Here is a 27221-nt window from a genome sequence, read left to right on the forward strand (position 1 = left end):
TATTCTCTTTTGTCGCTTGTTTTTTGCATTTTTCAGCGACAATTACATTCCTTGGTCATGGCACAAAACAAAAACAAAAATAAATAAGCACAACATATATCATCTAGTTGTTAAATCTATGTAAGAAAGAGGTATATCACCGATCGAGCACATGTTCGGATGAACTGTTTGATGATGCATTTGTCGAATACGTTGCATTAGATAATCATTGAAACGCGCACCGGCTGATGAACTCTTGCTGAAATGTCCGAGCTGGTTTTTTCGGCAATGGCATCTATTTCAAGTATCCACAGATGAAGCCATTATAGTTTGGTCAGTATGCTGTTGACAATCGGAGCCGTAGCTCGTTGAAACTTGATTGTCCCATTAATTTAAGTTAAACGGGCAGTAATAACGTGATTATTAGTGTAAATTGTGGACCGCAAGGCTGATTTGAAAGTGCGTAATTTCAACGAAAGTGCTGTATTGATCATTACTCCAAAAATTTTAGACTCCATCAAAACCACAAACATGATCTCCCAGAGGAATGCAGTGGCAGTGACATACATCGTGGTGATGTTGATGCAACAATCCTACTTAAGTCAGTGCAGACCACATGAGAGTTCGAAGGCATCACAACACGAGGCCGAACGAAGGAAAGATACGGAGTTGACAAAAGAAACACAGATTGGCGAATCTAAGGTACATTAGTGTTATGAAATATTTGATTGGATTGCTTGGTATGTTCAATAGTATTTCGATCAGCTTATGATGCTAATTTGAAGTAGTTTTGTAGGATTTCACTATTCAAATTAAAACCCGAATGTGACTGTATGTTAAATAGCAAAACATATTAATTCTATTTTTACCGGCCTTTGAGTATGAATATTCCAACTTAGATGAAAGGTCTGATGGAGACAGAGTAACCCAATGATTTAACTTGGCAGAAGTGCAAAAAAATATTTGTAGACGAGGTTGAAATATTAACGCAGCAAGTCAAGTCACTCGCTAGTTTTGCAGCTAGTCAATATATCAACACTTTGATTGATTTACTATAGCTGCAATTATTAATAAATCATAATGTTGAAAGTGAACGTACACAGTTAAAAATTCTGAAAATTACACACAATGGAAATATTTAAACGCATATTTTTGTGCTCAATAGCCTTTAATTTTACATCCAACTTTTTCTTGTACGCAATATTTAATACAAGCTCCATAGTAACGACGACCTGTAATTTTAAAAAGTGATGGAAAAATGAGTCGAATCAAACGGAGCCTTTTTGTTACATCATATATGCTGTAACATTTTTATACTGTGTAGTTAACCTTGCAGTCATTGTTAAAAAATTTGAGTCATGCTCGGTTTCTGCCGTATCCATAAATGTATAATCAGTTGTGAGTAGAATGAAAGTTTCAATAAGTTAATCTACGATTTCGGTTTTGTAGATTGAAAAAATCACATCATTCATGAACTGAGAATCAGTTAACAACCTACAAATAGACAAAACAGAACAACAACTACACAAAGCAGCACAATTTTATTTATGTTTTTATTTATGAGAATTTAAGCCCTCGGCTGGTTCATCTTAGAGAACTAAGCTTGAGTAGGAAAAATCGAGAATTCCATCAAAAAGCACTAAATAATTTTAAAATAAATTGATACTGTGAACAGGGAACTGAGAGGTAAAAGGGACGAAACTAGAAGTAAGAATGAGAAATTATAAAATAAGAACATGATAAACGAAAAATGAGAAGATGTAAAATGTGCGAAGTAATAAGCGTGATAATTGTTGTGAGAAAGAGAAGTGGTAAGTGAAAAGCAAGAAAAGGAATGTGAGAATTTTCAAAATAAGATGTAAGAAGTGGCAAACGAGATGTGAGAAATGCAAGGAGAAATGGAAAATGAAGCAAGAAGTGAAGCAATGGGGAGCTAGCAAGTGAAAATGGAGAGCTTAGAAATAAAATACGAATACAGTGATCGTTCGCTAATTGGGGCACGATCTCATCCCAACTAGCGAACGCCGTTCGCTAATTGGGGCATTTTGACAAGCGTTAATGTTGTTTACTTTTTGCATTGAACAAAGGAAAATTTTACGCGCCAGAAAATATCGATCCCGCCAAACACAAAAACAAAACGTCAACGCGTTTTTGCCATCACTTTCTGACGTTTAGCTGCTTTTTAATTGGGTTCGCCCCAATTAGCGAACCCTAGAAAAAAACCCAATAAGCGAACGTTCACTGTAAAATTAGAAAAGTAAACTAAGTGTACTAAGTATGCCTACGTAGACAACATTTTTGAAGGAGGCCGGAGACCATGCCGGAGACCCATAGTGTTGTATATCAATCCACTCAGCTTGAAGTCATGTCTGTGTTTTCCAGGAATTTATGGACGATTCCTCCAGGAAATCCTTCTGAGGAAGAAAATCCTTCAGGAGTTCCTTCGGAGATTCACCCAAGATTTTTTTCGGAAATGCATCTAGGAATCCCTACTGAGATTCCTCCAATAGTTCCTTCGAAGATTTTGCCAGGAGTTTCTTCGGAGATCCGGGCAGCAGGGACTATGTCCAAGGGCTTGACGATCCCTCCCCAGGCCATCTGCGAGTTGTGGGGCTTGCCTAGGATGTGGTGGGGTTTGACAGTGGGCCCTGTTAAACCTCTATAAAAAGCTGCATGTATCCGCAAGTAGGCCCCACCAAAGCGACCGTGTGCCGCTCAAAGCGCACAAGCCCAAGTCCTGGTGTTAGGTGGGACGCTAAACAGCCCTGACACGACGGCCCTCCGACGAGACAGGAGGTTTGCGCAGGCCCAATAAGCCGCCTAGAAAACCAATCATTACGAACAATATAAGAGATAATGCGACTCGATATAATCGGCAAAGACCTAGGCGACGAATACAGGATCACGATTGGAAGCTTGGAACATGGAATTGCAAGTCGCTAGGTTTCGCAGGTTGCGACAGGATGATCTACGATGAATTACATCCCCGCAACTTCGACGTCGTGGCGCTGCAGGAGATTTGTTGGACAGGACAGAAAGTGTGGAAAAGCGGGCATCGAGCGGCTACCTTCTACCAAAGCTGTGGCACCACCAACGAGCTGGGAACCGGCTTCATAGTGCTGGGTAAGATGCGCCAACGCGTGATGGGGTGGCAGCCAATCAACGCAAGGATGTGCAAGCTGAGGATTAAAGGCCGTTTCTTCAACTATAGCATCATCAACGTGCACTGCCCACACGGAGGGAGACCCGACGACGAGAAAGAAGCGTTCTACGCACAGCTGGAGCAGACATACGATGGATGCCCACTGCGGGACGTTAAAATCGTCATCGGGGACATGAACGCACAGGTAGGAAGGGAGGAAATGTATAGACCGGTCATCGGACCGGATAGTCTGCACACCGTATCGAATGACAACGGCCAACGATGCATAAACTTCGCAGCCTCCCGCGGAATGGTAGTCCGAAGCACCTTCTTTCCCCGCAAAAATATCCACAAGGCCACATGGAGATCACCTAACCAAGAAACGGAAAACCAAATCGACCACGTTCTAATCGACGGTAAATTCTTCTCCGACATCACGAACGTCCGCACATACCGCAGTGCGAATATTGAATCCGACCACTACCTCATTGCAGTATGCCTGCGCTCAAAACTCTCGACGGTGTACAACACGCGTCGAAGTCGGACGCCGCGGCTTAACATTGGGCGGCTACAAGACGGTAGACTAGCCCAAGAATACGCGCAGCAGCTGGAAGTGGCACTACCAACGGAAGAGCAGCTAGGCGCAGCGTCACTTGAAGATGGCTGGAGAGATATTCGATCCGCCATTGGTAGCACCGCAACCGCTGCACTTGGCACGGTGCCCTCGGATCAGGGAAACGACTGGTATGACGGCGAATGTGAGCAGTTAGTGGAAGAGAAGAATGCAGCATGGGCGAGATTGCTGCAACACCGCACGAGGGCGAACGAAGTACGATATAAACAGGCGCGGAACAGACAAAACTCTATTTTCCGGAGGAAAAAGCGCCAGCAGGAAGATCGAGACCGTGAAGAAACGGAGCAACTGTACCGCGCTAATAACACACGAAAGTTCTATGAGAAGTTAAACCGTTCACGTAAGGGCCACGTGCCACAGCCTGATATGTGTAAGGACATAAACGGGAACCTTCTTACGAACGAGCGTGAGGTGATCCAAAGGTGGCGGCAGCACTACGAAGAACACCTGAATGGCGATGTGGCAGACGAAGATGGCGGTATGGTGATGGACCTGGAGAACGCGCGCAGGACAGAATTCTACCGGCTCCGGATCTCCAGGAAATCCAGGAGGAGATTGGCCGGCTGAAGAACAACAAAGCCCCTGGGGTTGACCAACTACCAGGAGAGCTATTTAAACACGGTGGTGAGGCACTGGCTAGAGCGCTGCACTGGGTCATTACCAAGATTTGGGAGGAGGAAGTTTTGCCGCAGGAGTGGATGGAAGGTGTCGTGTGTCCCATCTACAAAAGGGCGATAAGCTGGATTGTAGCAACTACCGCGCAATCACATTGCTGAACGCCGCCTACAAGGTACTCTCCCAAATTTTATGCCGTCGACTAGCACCAACTGCAAGGGAGTTCGTGGGGCAGTACCAGGCGGGTTTTATGGGCGAACGCTCCACCACGGACCAGGTGTTCGCCATTCGCCAAGTACTGCAGAAATGCCGCGAATACAACGTGCCCACACATCATCTATTCATCGACTTCAAAGCCGCATATGATACAATCGATCGGGACCAGCTATGGCAGCTAATGCACGAACACGGTTTTCCGGATAAACTGACACGGTTGATCAAAGCGACGATGGATCGGGTGATGTGCGTAGTTCGAGTTTCAGGGGCATTCTCGAGTCCATTCGAAACCCGCAGAGGGTTACGGCAAGGGTATGGTCTTTCGTGTTTGCTATTCAACATCGCTTTGGAAGGGGTAATACGAAGAGCAGGGATTAACACGAGTGGTACAATTTTCAATAAGTCCGTCCAGCTATTTGGTTTCGCCGACGACATAGATATTATGGCACGTAACTTTGAGAAGATGGAGGAAGCCTACATCAGACTGAAGAGGGAAGCTAAGCGGATCGGACTAGTCATCAACACGTCGAAGACGAAGTACATGATAGGAAGAGGTTCAAGAGAAGACAATGTGACGAAATCGAGGTGGTAGAAGAATTTGTGTACTTGGGCTCACTGGTGACTGCCGAAAATGATACCAGCAGAGAAATTCGGAGACGCATAGTGGCTGGAAATCGTGCGTACTATGGATTCCGCAAGACGCTCCGATCGAATAGAGTTTGCCGCCGTACCAAACTGACAATCTACAAAACGCTAATTAGACCGGTAGTCCTCTACGGACACGAGACCTGGACGATGCTCGTGGAGGACCAACGCGCACTTGGAGTTTTCGAAAGGAAAGTGCTGCGTACCATCTATGGTGGGGTGCAGATGGCGGACGGTACGTGGAGGAGGCGAATGAACCACGAATTGCATCAGCTGTTGGGAGAACCATCCATCGTTCACACCGCGAAAATCGGACGACTGCGATGGGCCGGGCACGTAGCCAGAATGTCGGACAGTAACCCGGTGAAAATGGTTCTCGACAACGATCCGACGGGCACAAGAAGGCGAGGTGCGCAGCGGGCAAGGTGGATCGATCAGGTGGAAGATGACTTGCGGACCCTCCGTAGACTGCGTGGTTGGCGACGTGTAGCCATGGACCGAGCCGAATGGAGAAGACTCTTATATACCGCACAGGCCACTTCGGCCTTAGTCTGAATAAATAATAATAATAATTCTTCGGAGATTCTTCGAGGAGATACTTCGAAGGTTGCACCAGTTGCTCCTTCAGAGATTCGTGTGGGAGTTCCTTCGGAGATTCTTTCAGAAGTTCTTTCGAAAATTCCTCCAGGATTTCTTTCAGAGTTTATCCAGGAATAACTTCTTAAATTCCTGCAGTAGTTCTTTTGGAGATTCCTGCTGGAGTTCCTTCGAAGATTCTTCCAGGAATTCCTGGAAGATTTTTACAGAATTCTTTCGTAGATTGTTCCAGTTCCAGCAGGAGATGCTTGAGAAATTCCTCCATAAGTTCTTTGGAAGATTCCTACAGGAGCTCATTCGGAGATTCTTCCAGATTCGAGAATTCATACATTCCTCCGGGGATTCCTTCGGGAATTCCTCCGTGAATTCCTTCTGAAATTTTTCTTTCCAGAGGAATTCCCGAAAGATTTGCTGGTGGAATTCCTGAAAGAATTCCTGGAGGAGTTCCAGAAGCAATTCCCGAAGAAATCCTCGAAGGATTTCCCAGAGGAATTCTAGAAGGAAGTCTCGGAAGAATTCCCAAAGGAATTCTTGAAAGAATTTCCTGAGAAATTCCCGAAAAAATCAGAATGAATTACCGAAAGAATTTCCAAAGGAAATCATGGAGGATTTCCCGAAATTTTTCTCAGAGGAATTTGAGAAGAATTCCTGAATGAATTCCCGAAGGCATTCCCAGAGAAATTCCCGAAGGCATTCCCGAGGGAATTCCCGAAGGAATTCCTGAAAGCATTCCCTATGGAAATCCCGAGAACATCCCTCAAGGCATTTCCACAGGAATCCGTAGAGGAATTCACCAGTGGCTTTCTGGAGGAACTCAAGAAGGAATTCTCAGAGAAATCTCCAAAGGAATTCTCGAAAGGATTCCCAAAGAAATTCCCGAAAAACATTCCGAAGGTGTTCCTGGAGGAATTCCCGGAAAGAATTCGCAAAGCAATACCCGGGGGAATACCCGGGGGAATTCCCGAAGAAATTCCCGGAGGAATTTTCGGAGGAATTCTCGGAGAAATCGGAGGAAAAAAACGAACAGTGGGTAATGTCTGTGACATAACCGCGAAGTGGACGTAGGACTTGACTTGACCATGCCTTTGAAGATCTTCTTATTCTATTTTTTATATACATTTTTTATATACATAAAAATGAATTTCTGTCTGTCTGAACCTTATAGACTCGGAAACTACTGAACCGATCGGCGAGAAAATTTGTATGCAGAGGTTTTTGGGGCCGGGGATGGTTCTTAAGATGGTTTGAAACCCCTCCCCACTTTGGAAAGGGGGGCTCCCGTACAAATGAAACACCAATTTCTTCATTACTCGAGATCTAATCAGATAATAAATCAATTTTAGGCGAAACGAAGTTCGTCGGGTCTGCTAGTGTATAATATATCCAAATCTCTCACGTCACCTAATTTGTATAAAAAATCGGCAAACATTATTATAACAATTTTCATGAGCAATATAGGAAAAAATATCTCAAAAAGAAAAGCTCTCAATCGATTTTTCATCTAATAGTGGATTTTTTGTGATTTATTTCATTATATGTCACAGTTCTTGTTATGTAACGGTTATGAAAAAATCTTGAAAATCTGCTATTCGCGTATAACATTTTATCTCTAGAGTATTTTAGAATTTTTAAGAACTCTTTAGTAAGTCTATCAATGGCTCTCAGGAGAACCGTATGCTTTGAAAATAAACATTTTCTATGTCCATCTGTTGCGTCATGTTGCAGTGGATTGTAAAACTAAATTGGGTGCTCCGGGTGGAGCGCGAAACCAAAGCTGTCTTCATGCAGTGTAGGTATGTGCCGACGTGTGTTGTTTCTCCAGATGGAACCAGCGGGATACGAACTGCCGACCGATGAACCGGTGACCAATTGCGAGCATTATCATTATCTTTCTTGGCCCTGATAAGGGCCGGAAATTAACTTTTTCATGGACAACTGGTTGACCGAAAGAGTTTTTTGTTCGAAACCAAAACACACACACGGTTTCTTCAAAAGCATCGCAATTCTTTCTCTTGCTTTTCTTCAGCCTGTCTCGGATCGATACTGATGCCGGCCGGCCTCGGCTCGACTCTGCTGCTGTTGCCGACATCTGCTCGGCATTGCTGCCGTGTCTGTGGGGTGGACTGCTTCTGGAACTTCTTCTACTGCTGTACTGATGGCTATGCTTCGGCTGATGTTGGCCTCGACTCTGCCGGGCCGAAAAAGTGGATAGTATGGACGATGCTGCCTTGCTAAAAGGTGTGAATGCTGTCGAATCGATATTACTGTTACTTGGCTTGTCCCGGTCAGAATGAAAGGAAAAAAAATCACGTTGCGCTATTTTATGCCTTCTCGTCAGACCCAGCAGCAGCTCATTCGCAGCTTCGACTGAAGAGCCTCCGAGTCCATGCGATATCGACTGAATAAGGAAATTATTTAACTCTTATTGCCTTGAAAAAGGCTGTTTGTTTCGGCTTGGTCCAACTAATAAGAAGGACTGAATGCTCTGTAAGCGAATGCATTTTTCTTTTATACTTAATTTTGAATCGTCTCTGCTTCCCGATTGGTCGGCTAATCAGTGAGCGTCTTGTATCCCGTTCCTTTGTCAGCAAAAGCGCTTATCATCATCGACGCGTTCGTGATGGGCTTCTTCTTCTTTTTTTGTTGCTCGTTGCTGGCGTCTATTTCCTAACGGGACTTTTCGCACGGTACAGGCCACAAGCCAGGCAATCGAGCTAAGAATTGCTGTTCAGGTGGCAAGTGCGGAAAATTTAGGATTGGTAGCTTGGGAGAACATTCAGTCACGTTCGCTTTGTGCGCGAACAGTATTAAACAATGTTTTTCTATATAAATCGATTGATAGCTTTTCATTTTGAGATATCTTTTTTAAATTGCTCACGAAAACTGTTATAATAATGTTTGGGCTGTTATCACCGATTCATTTATCTAAATTAGATTATGTGAGAAATTTGGACATATTAAGTGTCTTTAAAGGCATGGTCAAGTCTAGTTTTTCGTCCACTTCGCGGTCACATTTCTTGTTATGTCACGGTTATAAAAAATCTTGAAAATTTGCTATTCGCGTATAACATTTTATCTCTAGAATATTGGATTTTACACCCAAGTACATTTTCTAACGCGGAGGGTATTTAAAACTTTGATATTATATATATCAGTGGCTCTCAGAAGAACCGTTTGCTTCAAATAAATACATTTTCTATCTCCATCTGTTGCGTCATGTTGCAGCGGACTATAAGGCTGATGCTGGGTGCTCCTGGGTGGAGTGCAAAACCAAAGCTGTCTTCATGCAGCGTATCCGCTTGACGTGTGCTGTTTCTTCAATGGAACCAGCGGGATGCGAATTGCCTTAATGCAGCATGCGACGAACCAGTGACGAATGCCACCCAATTGCGAAAATTATTATTAAATCTCTTGGCCCTGATTAGGGCCGAAAATTAACTCCTTTCGGGGAACTGGTTGACCGAGGGGGTATCTTTACTCGAAACCAAAACACACACACACGCGATTTCTTCAAGAACATTGCAGTTCTTTCTCTTGATTTTCTTCAACTTGTTTCGGCTCGATACCAATGCCGGCCGGTCTCGGCTCAACACTGATGCCGGTCGGCCTCAGCTCTTCATTGATGCCGGCTAGTTTCGGCTCGACTCTGCTGCTGCTGTCGGTATCTCCTCGGCATTGCTGCGGTGTCGGGTCTGTAGAATGGGCTGCTTCTGGAACATTTTCTGCGGCTGTACTGGCATGCTTTGGCTGATGGTGGCCTCGGCGCTGCCGGGCCGAAAAGCGGATGATGCGGACGATGCTGTTTTGCGAAAAGTTGCGAGTGCTGTCGAATCGATGCTGCTGTGGCTTTGCTTGTCCCGGTTAGAATGAAAGAAAAATATCCCGTTGGAAGTTCTGAACAGAATGAGAAGGAAAAATTGCGTCACCCTCTTTTATGGCTTATTTTGGTGCGCAGTTGCAGCTTATCCGCTAGCGTCTGCACCCATCAGAATCAAGCGAACAAATGACGCGAGGAACAAGCGGCACCCATATTTATAGGTTTCAGTGCAGTCAATGTTTTGCTTCGAAAACAGTTTTAGGCCTATTGAAACAAGTTTTTCGGGTCATATCAAGTATTAATATGAAAGGCATACTTATGATCTGTCGATTAAGGGGTTTTCCGAAGAGATCCGTTCACTGGGACAAACGCTATTATCATTCAAAATCTTTCAACACAGCGTAACGCGGTCGATTTAGAAATATTGAAATGACACCCGGTATAGTGAAGAGAGACGTAAGTCCTACGTCAAAAACATATGAGTCTTACTTGGATGCTCACCACTGACATACCATGTGAGTCTAACTTGGGTGCTCACTGCTCACCTTTTACGAAACGAAACGAGTACACACGAGGACGTATGTGCTCTGCAGTTTCGGCAACACCTGGGCAGTCAGGGCAGACGGGGCTCTCCGCGTGCCCAAACCTGTGGAGGTACTGCCGGAAGCAGCCAAGGTCTGACAGGAATTGTGTCAGATGGAAGTGAACTTCCCCATAGGGTCTCTCCACCTAGCTCGATATGTTAGGTATCAGCCGGTGGGTCCACCTACCTTTAGAAGAGTTATCCCATTCGCGCTGCCATCTGGCAACCGAAGTCACCCTGATGCGTTCTTCTGGTGCCACGTAGCTCGAAACACTCCTCGTCTTCCCGGATGACCTGCCCGACTGGCATCATGCTCGCAATCACGCAGGCTGCATCGTGTGATATCGTGCGGCAGGCAGATATCATTCTGAGACACATTTAGCGGTACGTGCTCTCCAGCTTCCGCAGGTACCAGTAGCCTACGTCTACTGGCATAACCTTGGAACTGTTAGACATCATCCTCGATAATGCCGCAACAGCAGTCGAAGCCCTCTTGCACGCATAGTCGACATGACTGGCGAAGGTCAGCTTGTCGTCTATTACGACCCCAAGGAGCTTCAAACTCCGCTTTGATGCGATCGCGGCTTCACCCACGTGAATCACTGCATGTTGAACCGGCTTGCGGTTGTTGACGATAACCACCTCCATCTTATGTTGAGCGAGCTGCAGGCCTCTAGCGCTCATCCAATTCTCCACCGTGCTGATCACGTGCGCTGCGGTCAGTTCTACCTCGGGAATTGACTCCCCGTAGACCTCCAAAGTTACGTCATCTGCGAAACAGACGATCTTAAAACCAGGAGGGAACTTCAGCTTCAGAACCCCGTCATACATAAGGTTCCATAGTACCGGGCCCAGTATTGAACCTTGCGGAGCTCCTGCGGTAATAGGTACGCTTCTCTGACCGGCATCGGTCTCGTATAATAGTACACGGTTCTGGAAATAGCTTTCCAAAATCCGGTACAGGCCCACAGGCAGGCTAAGCCGGTGTAACGAGAGCGCGATGGCATCCCAGCTTGCGCTGTTGAATGCGTTCTTCACATCAAGTGTCACTAACGCACAGTATCGAATACCTCGCCTTTTCTGTCGGTCTTTACCACCGAGTTAATAGCGTCCAACGTGGACTTACCCTTGCAAAAACCGAACTGGTTGCTAGGCCTGTCTGTTCGTACCCTCTGAGTACGAGGTCAACCTGTTGAGGACGATCCTGTGTAGCAACTTGCCCGTTGTGTCTATAAGGCAGATTGGTCTATGCGTCGATGGGTCGCCCGGCGGCTTCCCGGGCTTCGGCAACAACACCAGTTTCTGTCTTTTCCACCTTTCGGGGAATCTACACTCATCTAGGCATCTTTGCATAGCTAGCCTGAACATGTTCGGGATTACTATGATTGCTGCCTTGAGAGCGCTGTTCGGAACTCTATCAGGCCCTGGACCTTTGTTCGTTACCAGGGATTTGGCCACCGCGAGTAACTCTTCGTTCGTCACCGGAGCCACCATTTCGGCCGCACCCATATTGCCTTATGGTGCAGGAGGCCAGGGACTTGTGGCTCGGGACGGGAATAGTACGTCGATAATCCTCGCCAACCTATCCGGGGACCGTTCGGGGGGTGAAAAGCTCCCTTTGGTCTTGGTCATCACTATCCTGTAGACGTCACCCCACGGATTCGCTTTGGCTCCTTCGCATAGGTTGTCGGAACACGCTCTCTTACTGTTCTAGATGGCCTTGTTAAAGGCCAGTTTCGCAACTCGAAACACTTCACGGCGGTCCGCTCTATCATCCTCGGCGGTTGATCGAAGGGCCGCAATCTCGGGACTCCACCAGTATACCGGCCGCCTGCCATTTCTCGGCAGGGCTTTCCTCGGCATGGTGGCGTCACACGCGCGCGATAGGACAGGACGCATCCCCGCTTAGACCTTCAGTGTTGGCTTCCAGTCCCAGGGCCGCAGTGAAAACTTCGCTGTCGAAGTGATTGGTTCTCCACCCGCGGACCTGACTGGAATCCCCGGACCTCAGATGTTGCACGCCATAGTTGATCTTAAAGCGAATTGCTAAATGATCACTATGGGTGTAACCCTCGTCCACCCTACAGTCCAAGTCTGGTGCCAGACCAGGACTGAGAAACATTACGTCAATCCATAACTCGACCCCGTCCCTTCTGTACGTCGAGCTTCGCTAGCGCCTCTAGTAACGCTTGACCCCTTCGATTGGTGCAGTGACTGCCCCACTCCACTGCCCAAGCATTAATATGAATAGGATGTGCTCAGCCGTTTCTGTCACGTCTGGGTATTACGGACAGGCGGGGGAAGCCGCATGTGCGAACGCGTGCAGGTATCACCTGAAGCATTAGTGGCTTATTAAGAACTGGGTCGAGCTAAAGTTTAGCTCTCCATGGGGTCTGCTAATCCATGCAGACACACTTGAGACTAATCGATGGGTCAACCTTCTCTTACCCGATTTGTCCCACTCCCTCTATCATTAGGCTACCGTTGCTATCTTGATATTCCTTCGAGCATTACCGGTGCCCCTGATGTCGTTGCACTAGTAGGGCGTAGTACACATACCGCCTCGCGAGATACAATGCGATATACGCTGATGACTCTCAGACACATTAGCCTATGAGTACTCTCCAGCTTTCGCACGTTGCAGTTCGTGCTAAACGCCGACACCCAGATTGGACCTCCGTATCGCAGTATTGAAACCGCCACGCTTGCCAGCAGCCTGCGCTTTTATTTCACCATAGATTTCACACTCGCTGTGAGTCGAATGCATCATTTTCAACATACCTATTAAGCTATAAGAAAATTATATAGCTCTTTTAGTAGAATGTCTTCACCTGTTATAAAACGAGTTTAGTACTATTCCATTTAATTCCACCACGTTATAATTTTTAAGGTCGAAATACGTATCTATAAAGATTACAACGTTATGGAATCAAAAGGAATAGTACTAAACTCGTTTTATGCCAGGTATTAAGCTGTGTTTATTACCAATATAGAACATTACTGCCGTGAATCGCATATTTGTTCCACATGAATAGAAAACCCAGCAAAGATGGGACAGATATGCGATTCACGGCAGATTACATACTGTAAATAGCATAGAATAATTTGAATGTCTAACCGCAGGTATATGGCCTTATTCACAACGAATCCGAGAATAAAGAAGCCGTTCAAGAAAAGGAAGATATCCATTCGAAGATCCTTACGGTGTTCGACAACGTGCAGCAGAAAATTGTGAACTTTTTCAATGTAATTGTTTTTTCTTTATGTAGAGTAGTCAGAAATACGTGATATTCTGTCCTACTTTTCAGACCGGAGCCATCGTGGACAAGGCGACACCCAGGGACTATGAAGCGAACCCAATCGAAGACTATGAAGGTATCCGTTTGGGGGTCGTAAACGCAGTGGACTTTGTCGCAAAGCGGATTAACGATGCTTTAAATGTAAGAATGGAAAAAAAATAACAGAGACATGTGACTAATTATCTTCTTGAATTTCAGAAACCGAAAGATTTCTTCAAGAAGGCCAACAAAAAATTCACGAAATCTCTCAACGACCTCGGCTCCAAGATAATCGGATTAGAATAAAACACTTGAACGGTATCGAGTATGAGGTTCATTTATTTGACTTATCTCTCTGAGGATTACCATTGTAAATACAAGTTCTGCTACTTTGGAATGTCTGCTTCGACTTGGCTAGTCGGATTCTATTTATAAATAATCCTAATAAAATAGAATGTATCATAGGACTAAGCGAAAACTACCGAAGGCTAGTTTAGAGATTCCCGATCATTGGGTTGTTTTGTAAATACATTTTATATTCATTTTACCAATTTGTCGGTCTATTGTTTGCGTCCTTAACTTTCTAAAGCTGACCTACCGTTGCATAAATTAACAATACTAACTTATTTTCGAGGTTTTTAAAAATTACAAACAATTATCTTCATGATTTTTGGCACAGCATCTCCTTAATCTAAGGATTCGATTTCGGCTTCTCAGCATTTCGAGCGTAACCTACAATAATGTGTAAATATAGCAATATTTTGTAACAAATACGAGTATATTCATCGACTGCTCATCTTCGTTGTGTTCGTGATCTATGCGATTTTGGTGCTAGGCTCCGGAAAACTGGGCAGCTTACGCCAAATGGGTGATCTCGATACACGTCGTAATCGAGACTATAACCAATATCAATCGTCCAGGTAGGTCCCGGTGCTGTTCCGATTCAGGGTCGTGTCCACTGTGGGCGAGTAGGATTTGTACGTTTTCGATGATCGTTTGTGCTTCACCGTACAGAAGAGGAGCATCGACGAAATGAGACCAAATAGCTGCAATGAATGGAAAAGATATGTTGAAAGCGGTCAGTGGCGTAGGCGATCCAAAATGTACGAAAATAACTCGTCACAAAATTGTCATATGTAAAAAAATCGACAATAACACTTAAAGAAAGATTTAAGTGAATATTTGAATAGCTTCCTAATGAATATATAGTTGACCATGATCTGGTAGATGGGTGGCATTTTTCGAATGTTATCGACGTATGGACATTCAGAGGCCAGATTGACTCTGATCACTACATCATGGTCAGTTAAATACGGGCACGGTTGTCAACTGTATTGAACGAAAGATCACTGTGAACGATGCGTTACAATATGCAATCGACGTTAGCAACAGCATCAACAATCTATGGGAGTCGATCCATGGACCGGTGACAGAGGCAACCCAGGATAGATTGGTTCAATGTGGAGATGATTGTCGGAGTATGTTTGAGCAAATGATCAGCCCCTCTCTGCTACCCATTTCTGTTCCGTTGACTCGAAGACTCGCGGATGTACATCATACTCACTCATGGCTTGATCGCTAGAGAATATTCTAATTTGAAATTCTTTCAATATTGGAAGATAGTTTAGTTTCTCTAACGATCGATTTTGATTTACTGTTGAGTGATGGACTTCGACCCGACCCATCGAAAGTCCAGGGTATCCTGGATTTTGAAGCCCCAAAGACCATCCGAAAAGTACGACGGTTTCTTGGGATGGTGAATTATTACCGTCGCTTCGTACCTGACTTCAGTACCATCACCACGCCAATTTCGGACCTCCTAGCTGGCAAACCGAAAATTGTGAGAGGCGAATGTCTGAGGCGAATGAAGCTTTTCGGATAATTAAGGAGCACCTCATTACGGCACTTATATGATCAAACCCGAACTTTGAGCAAGAGTTCATTGTGCAAACGTACGGAAGTGATCGTGCCGTAGCAGGAGTGCTCACTCAAATCCATGACGGGTCGGAGAAGGTCATCAGCTTTGTATCCCAGAAATTGAACTCAGCCCAGAAAAATTATTCGGCAATAGAAAAAGAAGCGCTGGCGGTCCGCTCCTGTCAATGGAGAAGTTCCGCGGCTACATCGAAGGTAGTCTGGTAACGGATGCTTCAAATGGCGTCCGGCATCCAGGCTCAGTCACTGAAGTCTAGACTTGTAGCACCTGGACATGACCATCGTTCATCGAAAAGGTACTGAGGACATAGTACACGACGCGATTTCGCGTAGCATATGTGCTATACAAGCATCCAAGTCAGGAACATCATCGTTTGAAGATCTGGTGTGAAAGGTGGAAGCGGAACCCGTACAAAAAACCTCAGTTCGGCAAAATTTCGACTTTTCGATGTTTATCGAAAGATTTGCGTTTCTCAGTCTACGTGCAACCTCCTCAAGAAGACGGATATGCTCCTCGAAGCTGTCACTGGCCACAATTATATCGTCCAGGTAGACGAATACCCATGGCTCCAGCTCGCCAGCTCCGAGGATCTTATCCATCAACCGAGATAAAGTTGCTGGACTGTTTGTCAAGCCGAACGGGAGACGCGTGTACTGAAACATGCCTCGTCCCTGAATGCAGAACGCAGTCAGATGTTTCGAGTCTTCGCTCAGAGGAATCTGTAGAAAGGCATCCTATCGTGCTGAGGAATCTCGTCCTCCCTAACCGTCCCAGTATTCGACCGACGTGAGGTAACTGTCTCTGGTAGTCCGGGCGTTGAGCTTGCGCGCATCTAGACATAAACGAACAGCTCCGTTGGGTTTTTTAATAGGCACGGCATTGAGTACCCAATCGGAGAAGGACTCTTCGATCACTCCGAGATGGAGTAGTCGATCTACCTCCTCATTTAATGCCTAATGTATGGTTGGGGAGTATGGATAGGGACAATCCTTAAATTCTTCCATCAGTCTTATAGAATGTTCGATCAGCGAGGTTACCTCGAGCTGATATTTCATAGCTGGCTTGAACTTTGTTTTAGTTATTTCTAGTGCCGCAACCTGCTCGGAGCTTAACCCGACGAGACGATTGTACACTCCTCTACGAGGAATAGAATCTCTTCTCCCCTGGTAATGTGCAGATCAAAAGATGTGAAGAAATCCATTCCAGCGATGCACTGGACTGGCAGATCTTCGACAATAGTGATTTCAATTGTTTTGGTTTGGTCTTCAAGAAACACACGACCCACTACGTTCAGAGCATCCCCTGAGGCGCTAGTGAGTATCAAATTGCTTGGGAAAATCCTAGTACTAGCAGTTTTCCATAGTGGAGCGGTGTCTGAAGAGATCAGTGTTCTTTGGCTTCCGAAATCCAAAAGTGTACGAATGGGTGTGTCAAAGATTTTAGGTTTTATATAGGGACGATTATTGTTGACGATCGAAAATACTGAGGAACATTGGAAATTTTCTTCAGTATTGTCCTCGAATTCGGGTAGAGGACTGTAACCTAATGCTGTCAAAGTATCTGTCACACTTGGTAAGAGAAGGTTGTTCGAAGTAGGGAGTGTTTCTACTTGGAAGGACTCCTGTCCTTCCGGCGCTGGGAGTTTTTTGAACAGAAAGGGCATTTATGTGTGGGAAAGCCTAAGAATCCACATACTTGGCAGTTGACCTTGTAAGCTTGTGTGCACTGCTCTGTAGTGTGTTGTTGGGTTCAAGCTCCAATACCATCAGTACCATCCACCAGCGAATGGCCCCCACTCCCTTCTCCTGGGCTCCGCCGGCAGCCGGAGAACGAAAACGGCCCCCTTGAAGAATCTGCTCCGCTGTACACCCCGGAGCAGCTGATGCCGATCTTTGCACAGCTCGCCACTCGGCTGCGCGGCTGCAAAACCCGTTTCGACCAGGTCTTCACTCTTGGCATGTTCATTATTGAAAATGGCTGCTAGGGTGGGCCTGGTCAACTGGAACGCTTGCTCGCTCAAGAGCAAAATCATCGAATTGGCTGATTTCCTCGAGAAGAAGGAGATCGACGTGGCGTTCATCACTGAAACGCACCTTAAACCGGAGGTAAGCGTCCAAATCCCGAGCTTCTGCATCGTGCGGATCAATCACGCTCAAATCAAAGCCGGCGATGGTTCATCGGCTTCCCTTCGGAGGGACATCGTCAAGCTAACGCGGAGACAAGGCCAATACATCATTGCCGGCGACCTGAATGCCAAACATCAAGCCTGGGACAACACTCGCTGCAATCGAAATGGCACCATCTGGAATAACGACACACGACACTACACGATCCTAAGCCCGGATTCCACCGCTCGGCTGAGTCAGTCCGGTGTCCACTCAACCCTCGACCTATGCATAATCAACATGAACGACCACGTCTCGCAGTTGGTTGTCTACCAGGAGCTCAGTTCGGATCACTATCCGGTGGTGGCGGAAGTGAGTTCCTCGGTCAATCGGCATCAGCAGTTGCGGCGAAACTACCACCGAGTATACTGGCACCGGTTCCAAAGGTGCGTAGACAACAACGTCGACTACGAGATGCGGCCGGTAACGCCTGACGCAATCGATCGGCAGCTACGTTCCACCGAGGAGGCGCTCCGAGGCCCGAGAGCAACATGTACCGACGGCTCGGCAGGTAAGCAACTCCCTAAACATCGATACATTCACCACAGATTTGATTCGATTGCGGAATGTCACTCGCAGGCAGTTTCAGCGCACTGGACTGCCTGAGGTCAAGGCACGCTGCAATCGAATCACAAAAATTATCAAGGCCAGAATAGTGGACCTCAAAAATAACCATCTTTGCCTTTCTCGTACAACAAAGTTGTACCGAAAGGCTATCATTTCACTCCAAAATCGAACTTTTTATAGAAGTCTCGGAGACCCATAATGTTATATACCAATCTACTCAGCTCGTCGAACTGAACAAATGTCTGTCTGTCCGTGTGTATGTGTGTGTGTGTGTGCACACGAAAACCGAAAAACATTAGCCACTTTTTCATATAGTAATTCTTAATCGATTTTCTCGCAACAAGTTGCATTCGACAGGGGACAAAGCCTTGTTGATCACTATTGAATTTGATAACGATCGACCATTACGTTTAAAAGTTATTAAGAAAATGGAATTGAACTATATAAGCGTCATATAAGGTTGGTGTCTTGGCTAAATGCGAGAAAGGCAGTATCACCACTCGGTGAATTAAGTTGGGTTTTTCGAATAAGATCCGCACTCTCCCAGATTATGCTAAGTTGTTCTGGAAAATGACCAAAATACTAAAATCCAAGCCTCGGCACATTGCGCCTTTGATCCCACTACACAATAATGGCTCTAAGGATCGCTTTATAACTCCTGCAGAGAAGGTTACTGAAATAGGTCGTCACTTCGTCATCTCACACAATCTTGGGCAGAACATCATCAGTCCACATGAAGCAGCTGTCAACGAGCATGCTAACAACATCCATTTGATTCCCAACGACTTCTCGAGAGAGCTAAAGATCTCAGCTGGCGAATTGACGGCCTATATCAAATCATCGAAGAACATGAAGGCCCCAGGCTTCGACAGTATCCTGAATCTCGAGCTCAAACACATGCTCCGTTTTTTGACCACCTTTCACTGATCTCTAATGAGTGTCTCCGGCTCAGCTACTTCCCATCGTCCAGGAAGTCAGCGAAAGTCATCCCCACCCGGAAGCCTGGGAAGGATCATCCCTCCTCAAAAGTTATCGTCCCATCAGCCTTCTGTCAGGATTATCCAAGCTATTCGAAAAAGCTATACATCACATTTTGCTCGAGGAACAGTTTGGTTTCCACCAGCTGATTCGAGTTACCAACGTTCTCAGACGGAACAAGTTTGTCTCAAAAACAACGGCCATGGCCTTACTCGATGTCGAGAAGGCATTCGACAATGTGCCATCATGCCGCCTGGTGTACAAACTACAACGCTACAATCTTCCCAGCTACCTGTTGAAAATAATCAAAAATTACCTGTCGGCAAGGACATTCCGGGTCTCAATCAGCGAGTTCCAATGCGCACAGCATCGTCGCAAGAGTCCCCCAGGGCAGTATCCTCGGGCCCCTGCTTTTCAATCTGTTCACCTCCGACATGCCAGAACGCGTTTACTGTCGAAATACGGAAAAGTAAAGCGCACAGTACGCGAACGGTTTCCAACAGACTATCATTTGGATATGTTTACTGAAGTTCGCGGTCTATATATTGAGATCGAAAAGGTAATCCCGGAGGTTCTCTACTTTTGTAATTTGAACGGGAGAATCTACTATGATGGCGTTAAACCAAAATGTTTTGTGTGTAAATCGGACATGCACCTAAAAAATCTTGTCCGGTGCTACATGAACGACGAAGCATCTCTATACAGCAGAAAGACTGATAGAGTTGAGCCCGGCAGTAGTAAGCAAAGAGCAAAAACAACGATATTGTGAGTAAAAGGAACGGACACAAAGCGAAGCCCATGTCCATCCCGTGGGGAGCCGACCAACAAAAATGATATTGCGAATAGCTCTCCATCGAGCGAGGAAGGGAGCAAATGTGTAACTGTTCCGGACTCTCCACGAGGGAAGAAGAAATACCGAATTGCATCGTACAAATAGATCGACGACGAGAATGAGCGACAACTTATGATAGCTGAGGATAAGATAAGAATTGCTACTGCAATGAATGTTAAAGTTGAAGATATTGGTTTTTATATTGATTATTCCTAAAATGATTGTAAAATTATATTGTATAATATTGTTTGTGGCTCCGCAAAGTGTTTTTAACACGACTGAGCCTTGAAAATAAACAAATGAATAAAAAAAAGTATTTTATTTATTACGCGACACACAGAATACACTGTTTGAACACTTCCAAATGAATTCATGTAACTACTGTTTTGATGTTGGTTTTTCATTATAGCACCCAAATGAGTGTTATAATGAATATTATGCAAACCATTTGAGCAGCATAATGTTCATTGAGGCCCCCATTTCGATGGTATGGAAAAGTAGGCCGTTTTATCACTCAAAGACGAGCTGTAAATCAGATATTATGATCAGGATTTGCAAAAAATCCATTATAGCACTCATTTGGGTGCTATAATGAAAAACCATCAACAGAACGGTAGTTCCATGACTATATTTTGCTGAATGATGCACATGACATAAAAATACTCCAGCCAGGTTCATCTATCGAATCTGATTGTTCTCTGCAGCAACATGATTTATTGGCATGAATAATCTTGTGAAGTAAGTTAGTCTGTACCATTTTGATACAGATTGATCATGAAGCCTGTCCACGTTAAATTTCGGACAGTTAGATAATGTACAATTGATTTGTCGCCATTTCATCAATTTGGATGAGAGCTAAGACATGCTGAAAGCAGCAGTAAAGCGCAGAGATTGAGCTGTCATGTAAATAGATCGTCTAAGTGGTTGGTAAAAATGTATAAAAGTCGCGTTGGACGATGGGTGTCCAAAATTTAACGTGGACAGGTTTTATTAAAGCCCATTTTATGTCATTGCAAATAAAAAGCGTTTGCAACTCGTTGCAAAACTAGATTTTTTCAGAACTCGATCAAGATCTCAGACGGATTGCGTTTCAAGCCCAAAAGAATTCCGCCCGGAAGCTCAGAACAATTCTGTTCGAAGCCCAGAGGGACTATGTTCAAAAGTCCAAAAGCATTCCGTACAGAAGCCCTAAACAATTTCATTCGGAATCTCAAACTCGGAAAAAAAAATCCGCTCGGAAACTTAATAAATCCGTTCTGAAGCCCAGAATAATTCCGTACGAAAACCCAAAAGAATTCTCCTCGGAAGCCCAAAAATATTCTGTTTGGAAGTTCAAAAAAAGCATTCGGGAACCCAAGAAAAATGCGTTTGGCATCTCAAAAGGATTCTGTTCCGAACCCAAAAAAATCGTTACGTTACGTTTGATAGCCAAAAAAAATCCGTTCCAGATCTCAAAAGGATTCTGATCGACAGCGGCAGAATTCCGTTTGGAAGCCCAAAAGAATTCCGATAGGAAAAACAAAATAATACGTTCTTGAAGAAAAAATATTTTAAGCTCGAGTCAAGTACAAGACATTGAAGACGACCTCACAGTTGAGGTCGAAATACGTATCTGCATAAGATAACAAAACGTAGTGGAATTAAATGGAGAGTACTTAACTCGTCTTAGACGGTTGACGTTCTTGAATCCAAAAGAATTCCGTTCGGAAGCTCAAAACAATTCTGTTCGAAAGCCCAGAGATCAAAAGTCCAAAAGAATTCCGTTCGGATGCCCAAAAGAATTTCATTCGGGATCTCAAACAGACTCTGTTCCAAGCCCGAAAAAATCCGTTCAGAAGCCCAAAATAATTCCGTTCGAAAGCCCAAAATAATTCCTCTTGGGAGCTTAAAAATATTCTGTTTCGAAGTTCAAATGGATTATGTTCGAAAGTTGTTAAAACCGTTCGGAAACCCAAGAAAAATGGGTTTGGCATCTCCAAAGGATTCTGTGTCAAGTCCAAAAGAATTCCGTTCAAGAGCTCAAAAGAATTCCGCTTGAATGACCTAAAGGTTTATTTTTTTTCGGAAACCCAGAAAACCGATAGAGCTCTCAAAGAAATTCAAATCGGAAGTGCACCAGAATTTCGTTCAGGTTCTCAAAAGGATTCTTTTCCGAACCCAAAAGAATTTTGTTTGGAAACCCCAAAAAATCCATTATGAATCCCAAAACAATCTAAAAGTGTTGCGTTTGGTAGCCAAAAAGAGCTCCGTTCCAGCTCTCAGAAGGATTCTGATCGGCAGCGGCAGAATACCGTTTAGAAGCCCAACAAGAATGTTCGAAAGTTCTAGAAAATACCGTTCAGACGCCCCAAAAAATCACTTTGAAAGCTCAAAAGCATTCGGTTCGAAAAATGTCTTTTAGAAATCCAGAAGAACCGGAAAGAAAACCAAAAGATTTCCATTGGGAAGCCTAAGAAGCATTACGTTAGGAAGTCCAAAATAATTCCTTTCGGAGACCCAAACATATGCTATTTGGTTATGTTCGAAAGCCCTGAAAAATTCCGTTCGGAAGCCCAAGGAAAATCCGTTCGGATGCTCAAAAAAAATCTGTCCGAGATCTCAAAAGGATTCAGTTTCAAGCCCAAAAAAAATTCGTTTGGAAATTTTCGTTTTGAAAACCCAAAAAATGTTAGAAAGCCCAGAGAATTCCATTCGGGATCTCAAAAAAATACATTTTGAAGCTCAAAAGAATTTGGCTCCAAAGCGTAAAAACGTTTTTGCTCAGAATCCCAAAAGGATTTTATTCGGAAGCTCAAAAAAATCCGTTTATAAGCCCAAAAGAATTCCATTTGGGATTTCAAAAGGATAATGAAACCTAAAATATTTGTTTTCGAAATCCAGAAACCTCTGTTAGGAAGTTTAAAAAAAATGGGAAACGTACAACTTGTGCAAACAAAAAAATAATCTTTTTGCAACTAGTTGCACAAACTACTATTTTAGGGGCCGTCCAGAAACCACGTGGTCATATATGGGGGGAGGGGGGGGGTTGGAAAATGACCACGATAGGCCACATGGGGGGAGGAGGGGTGTTGCTCTTGAACCACGTGGTTTTTTTTTACACGAAAAACTTTTGGTGAATAACAATAGCGGTTTAAAAAATACAAAGCATTGAAATTTAATGATTTAATCATTAAACGCAAAGCGTCTTTTTAACGCAGCGTCGGTCGCAACGCCGATGCATATCTGCGTTATTTGACCATTTTAGCCTTTGATCCTATTTCCATAAAAAAAAATAACGAAAAAACAGGTTGCGATTCAGTCTTAATTTCCACAAAAAAAAAATTGGAAAAGAAAAATGGAAAAATAATTTTAGAAAATTTCGCAGCGCTAAGCCACCGCCGCAGATGTTTTTTGGCATCACGCCGCCGACACTTTTGCATCAGCGGACTGCAACAACAATTTTGAAAATTGTTCATGTTTTTACAAAATGTACAATGAGAGTTGTTTTTACGAAATGTAGGCAATGAACTGTGTATAACAAGTTTTCAACAGTTCCTGACGATATTCAATTTTTCAATAGTTTAGCGCCTTTATTTAATTGTTTCTAATGATTGTGCAAAATCTTAAACAGTTTGTCGATCGATTGATAAAAAAATCATCAAAATCGGCTGAGTTATTAGTTCATACTTCCTGACCACTTTTCGTGACGGTCTTAAATTTGATTCTGCAGAATGATCCCCCCCCCCCTATATTTCCCGTAAGACGTATTCTACGTCAAAAAATTTCCATTGGAAATTTAGAAGAATTTCCTTTGTAGATTCATTAATGTTGCCCAGGATTTTGAAAATAAATTTTAGAGATTCTGTACAAAAAGTCAGCTGGAATTTTTTTCTAATTTATACTGGGAATTCTTCGGAATGCATTTCGGATCCTTCTACGGATTCTTCTAGTTCTTCAAAATTTCTACCGAACATTTTTCGGAACTCTTCCACAGAATTTCGGAAAAAATGTCGTTGAAATTCTAAAGATTTTTCCGTTGAGACTCCGAAGAATTTCTTGTCAATATTCTGAAGGGTTTCCCTTGCAACTCCAGAATAATTATTCTTGAAAATTCAGAAGATCTTGGAATTTAAAATTAATCCAACAACAAATGTAGGCAATAATTTAGGCTTAAGAAGCCTAGTTTTTATGATATTGAACAATTAGGATAATTATTCGAAAAATTTTATAATACACCTAAATGTTCTAAATGCACAAAATTCTAGTAGTGCGTATGAAAAAGGTTATGACATAGAGAAGCTTGCATTTAAAAAATCAACATGAAATTCTAATTAATAATAATGCATCTTAAATTCATAAAAGGGTCTTAGAACTAAGGATATTCCTGCGATATAGAAAAAAATTCAGTGTTCCAGAAAAAAACACTCCAATCTCTAAAACAATCTATAGATTAAATAATAGTGTTATAATAACGATTGAAATTCAATTCCAAAACAAATCTCAACCCTTTCAGGACGGATGGGTCATATATGCCCAGCGTTTCAGATTGTCTATAAAATCACAAAAGAGAGCTAGGCCACCATTTTATTCAGCAAAATTGTTCATCTAGATACTGGCTTTACAGAAAAAATATGGGAGCTCAAATTTGACTGACCCTGAAAACTCAGATATCCGAGACCTTGGGAAGATTTCGATTCTAAGAGCATGCAAATGAAGTTGAAATGTTTGAATCGTAAGCCACATTGTTTCATCATTCTGAATACTCAGATAAGATGGGTCATCAAGAACGTTAAGCCAGTGATTAATATTCAGGAATACAAGATGCTCAAGGTGATCCAAAACGTTCTCAAGTTCAGCCCACGATATCTACCAGATCAATCAAGACATTTGCAATGTCTTCATCATCGGTATATACCTAATCCGATGCAATAAGCATATGATCCTAATTTCCATTAACATGATATCCAAGAGACAAGGTACCCAAAATTATCTTGAGTCAACATCAAGTTGCACAATGACAATGAGGTTTGTTCGCAAACTTTTTTTATAGGGCCTTAGTTCAAATTACGACTTCCAGGACGTTTTGTATAACCTAAAAAGTCTGTAGTAGCTTGTATAAATAATAATTGAAGTCATATCAACCCAATCATACATCATTCATATGTTGGTTAATTGGATAAATCGAATGATCCGAACTCCAAAATAATAATTGGTCTATAATACATTCATTACTCCGCTTATGAGTCGCTTATGAAAGGACCATTGACTGAAGCATATTCCAGAAGTGGAATAGATGTTCCTTGGAAAATTATTAAAAAGAACCATCAGAGTAACTGAGAAAATATGTTTATTGACATCATTGGCTTCCACGGGTCGATATTAAAATAAAATTTCAATGGAGAATTAGAAATTTTGAGAGATGAGCCAGCTCTGGACTGAAAATCTATTTAATAAAGAAAAAAGTAGAAATTTTACATAATAAAATAAATTTACAATTGAGAAATCAGGGCATGAGTATTAAATAGATATATAATTTCTATGCAAAACAGTAAACAGTTGAAAATTTTCCACAAAACAATAATAAATTAACACTTGTAAAAGCAAAAATTGCAATTATAAAATAAGAATTTTCCACATAGAAATCAAAATGTTCCACGAAAAAAATAACAAAATTTTCATGAATAAATCAATATTAGCAATAAACAATTACAAATGTTTCCAGAAAAAAAAATTCTTTTCCACAAAAAATATTTTTTCCACAAAATATCTTCTATATAATAAAAATGAGTTGAGATTTCCTTCCTGACGATTTAACTCGCGATCGGGTTGACCGATATGCAAGATTTTTCCCTAATCGATTCGTTTTGGGATCCGCAAGGTTTGTATATACAAAAAGTTGGTGAATTTAACGGGGAAATGTAAAAAGTCAATAAAATACAATTTTGGGTCAGCTGTTGAGGAAAACAAAACAAACGCACGGAAATTGATCTAGAGTGCGGTGCTGCAAATAGTTCATTGTGACATTTGCAACACCTGGGCAATGCTGGGTTTCTTTCACATCAATAAAGAGCAATGAAAAAATAAGAAAATTTACATTGAGAAAATACTAAAAAGCAATCAAATTGATAACATTTTCCATGAACTTCAAACGCTTCTAAAGAAGAGGTAATCTATGGAAAAATGCTCAATTTATATATTATTTTATATTCTTTAATGGAAAATTTCCTTTTTTTAATGCTCTTTATTGATTTTTTCGTGGAAAGGTTTTAATTTTTGTTAAAAAAAATATTTATTTAGTGGAAAATTATGTAATTATTTATTGCTAATACCGGTTTATTTATAGAATGATTGTATTTTTTTCCGTGAAACATTTCGATTTCTTTATGGAAAATTCTTTTTTCATAATTGCAATTTTTGGTTTTACAAGTGTTAATTTATTTTTGTTTTGTGGAAAATTCTTAATTGTTCATGAAAATTTTGCATTATTTGTAGAAAATTTAATATTTTTTTATTGTTCATAGGGGGAATGACGGCTTTGGCAGGTTTTGTTCTATTATTGGCAGGGTTTTTTTATGACTGACTAGGCTCAAATTTGACCTAAACGTTCTTTGCATATCAAAGAATATTGTGGCCAAATTTCGTAAAATTTGGTCGACAAACCCCCCCCCCCTGCCAATAATAGAACAAAACCTGCCAAAGCCGTCTTGCCGCTACCATGATTTCTTTATTGGAAATTTCCTAATTGTTATGGAATTTTTTTATTATTTTTTAAGCAGGGTTTCTACTTCAGACGATATCGTATCTTAGAACATCGACTCATGGAAGGTCTATTGTAGCTTGTGAAAGTAATAAATGAAATCACGCATCGGCTCAATGGACCTGCTTGGATGCTTAGCATTGTACGGATACATCGTTCAGAACTTGGTTGATCGGGTCGTTTCGGAACTCCGTGATATCATGTCTCATGATTACAAAGATATTTGTGAATATATTCTCAACTTGTTTCTTGGCATGATTTTTGATACTTTCAAGGATATGTACTTCAGAGCAGTTTGGCCTATGACCCCCAAAAAAAATTCGACTTTTCAGTTCTTACTATACTAGTTTTGGCAAGATCGAGTGGAAAACCTTAGATATGTACTTTAATTCCTTTTTAAAAAATCGTCCTGAAAGGGTTAAATACCAGAATATAACAATAAATTCTAGAATACCAAAAGGAACCCAAAGATATTAAAGACTGTAGATATGAAAACTAGCA

At 42.7% G+C, this 27221-nt stretch overlaps 2 protein-coding genes across 2 annotated transcripts in view; one reads left to right on the forward strand and one right to left on the reverse strand.

The window, feature by feature from the left end:
- Positions 1-313: 313 nt before the first annotated feature.
- On the forward strand, positions 314-14057 carry LOC134214243 (uncharacterized). The gene is made up of 5 exons (XM_062693649.1): positions 314-438; positions 491-681; positions 13352-13474; positions 13537-13668; positions 13726-14057. Exons 2-5 carry the CDS (start codon positions 511-513, stop codon positions 13810-13812), a joined length of 513 nt encoding a protein of 170 aa, XP_062549633.1. The 5' UTR covers positions 314-438; positions 491-510; the 3' UTR covers positions 13813-14057.
- Positions 13828-27221, reverse strand: part of LOC134214242 (tetraspanin-9) — an 80434-nt gene continuing 67040 nt past the window's right edge. Inside the window, exon 8 of the mRNA XM_062693648.1 lies at positions 13828-14552. Coding sequence (XP_062549632.1) covers positions 14415-14552 — 138 coding nt within the window. The 3' untranslated portion in view covers positions 13828-14414. The remainder of the gene's footprint in view (positions 14553-27221) is intronic.

The sequence above is a fragment of the Armigeres subalbatus genome, chromosome 2 (assembly GCF_024139115.2).
Source record: "Armigeres subalbatus isolate Guangzhou_Male chromosome 2, GZ_Asu_2, whole genome shotgun sequence".
Classification (NCBI taxonomy): domain Eukaryota; kingdom Metazoa; phylum Arthropoda; class Insecta; order Diptera; family Culicidae; genus Armigeres; species Armigeres subalbatus.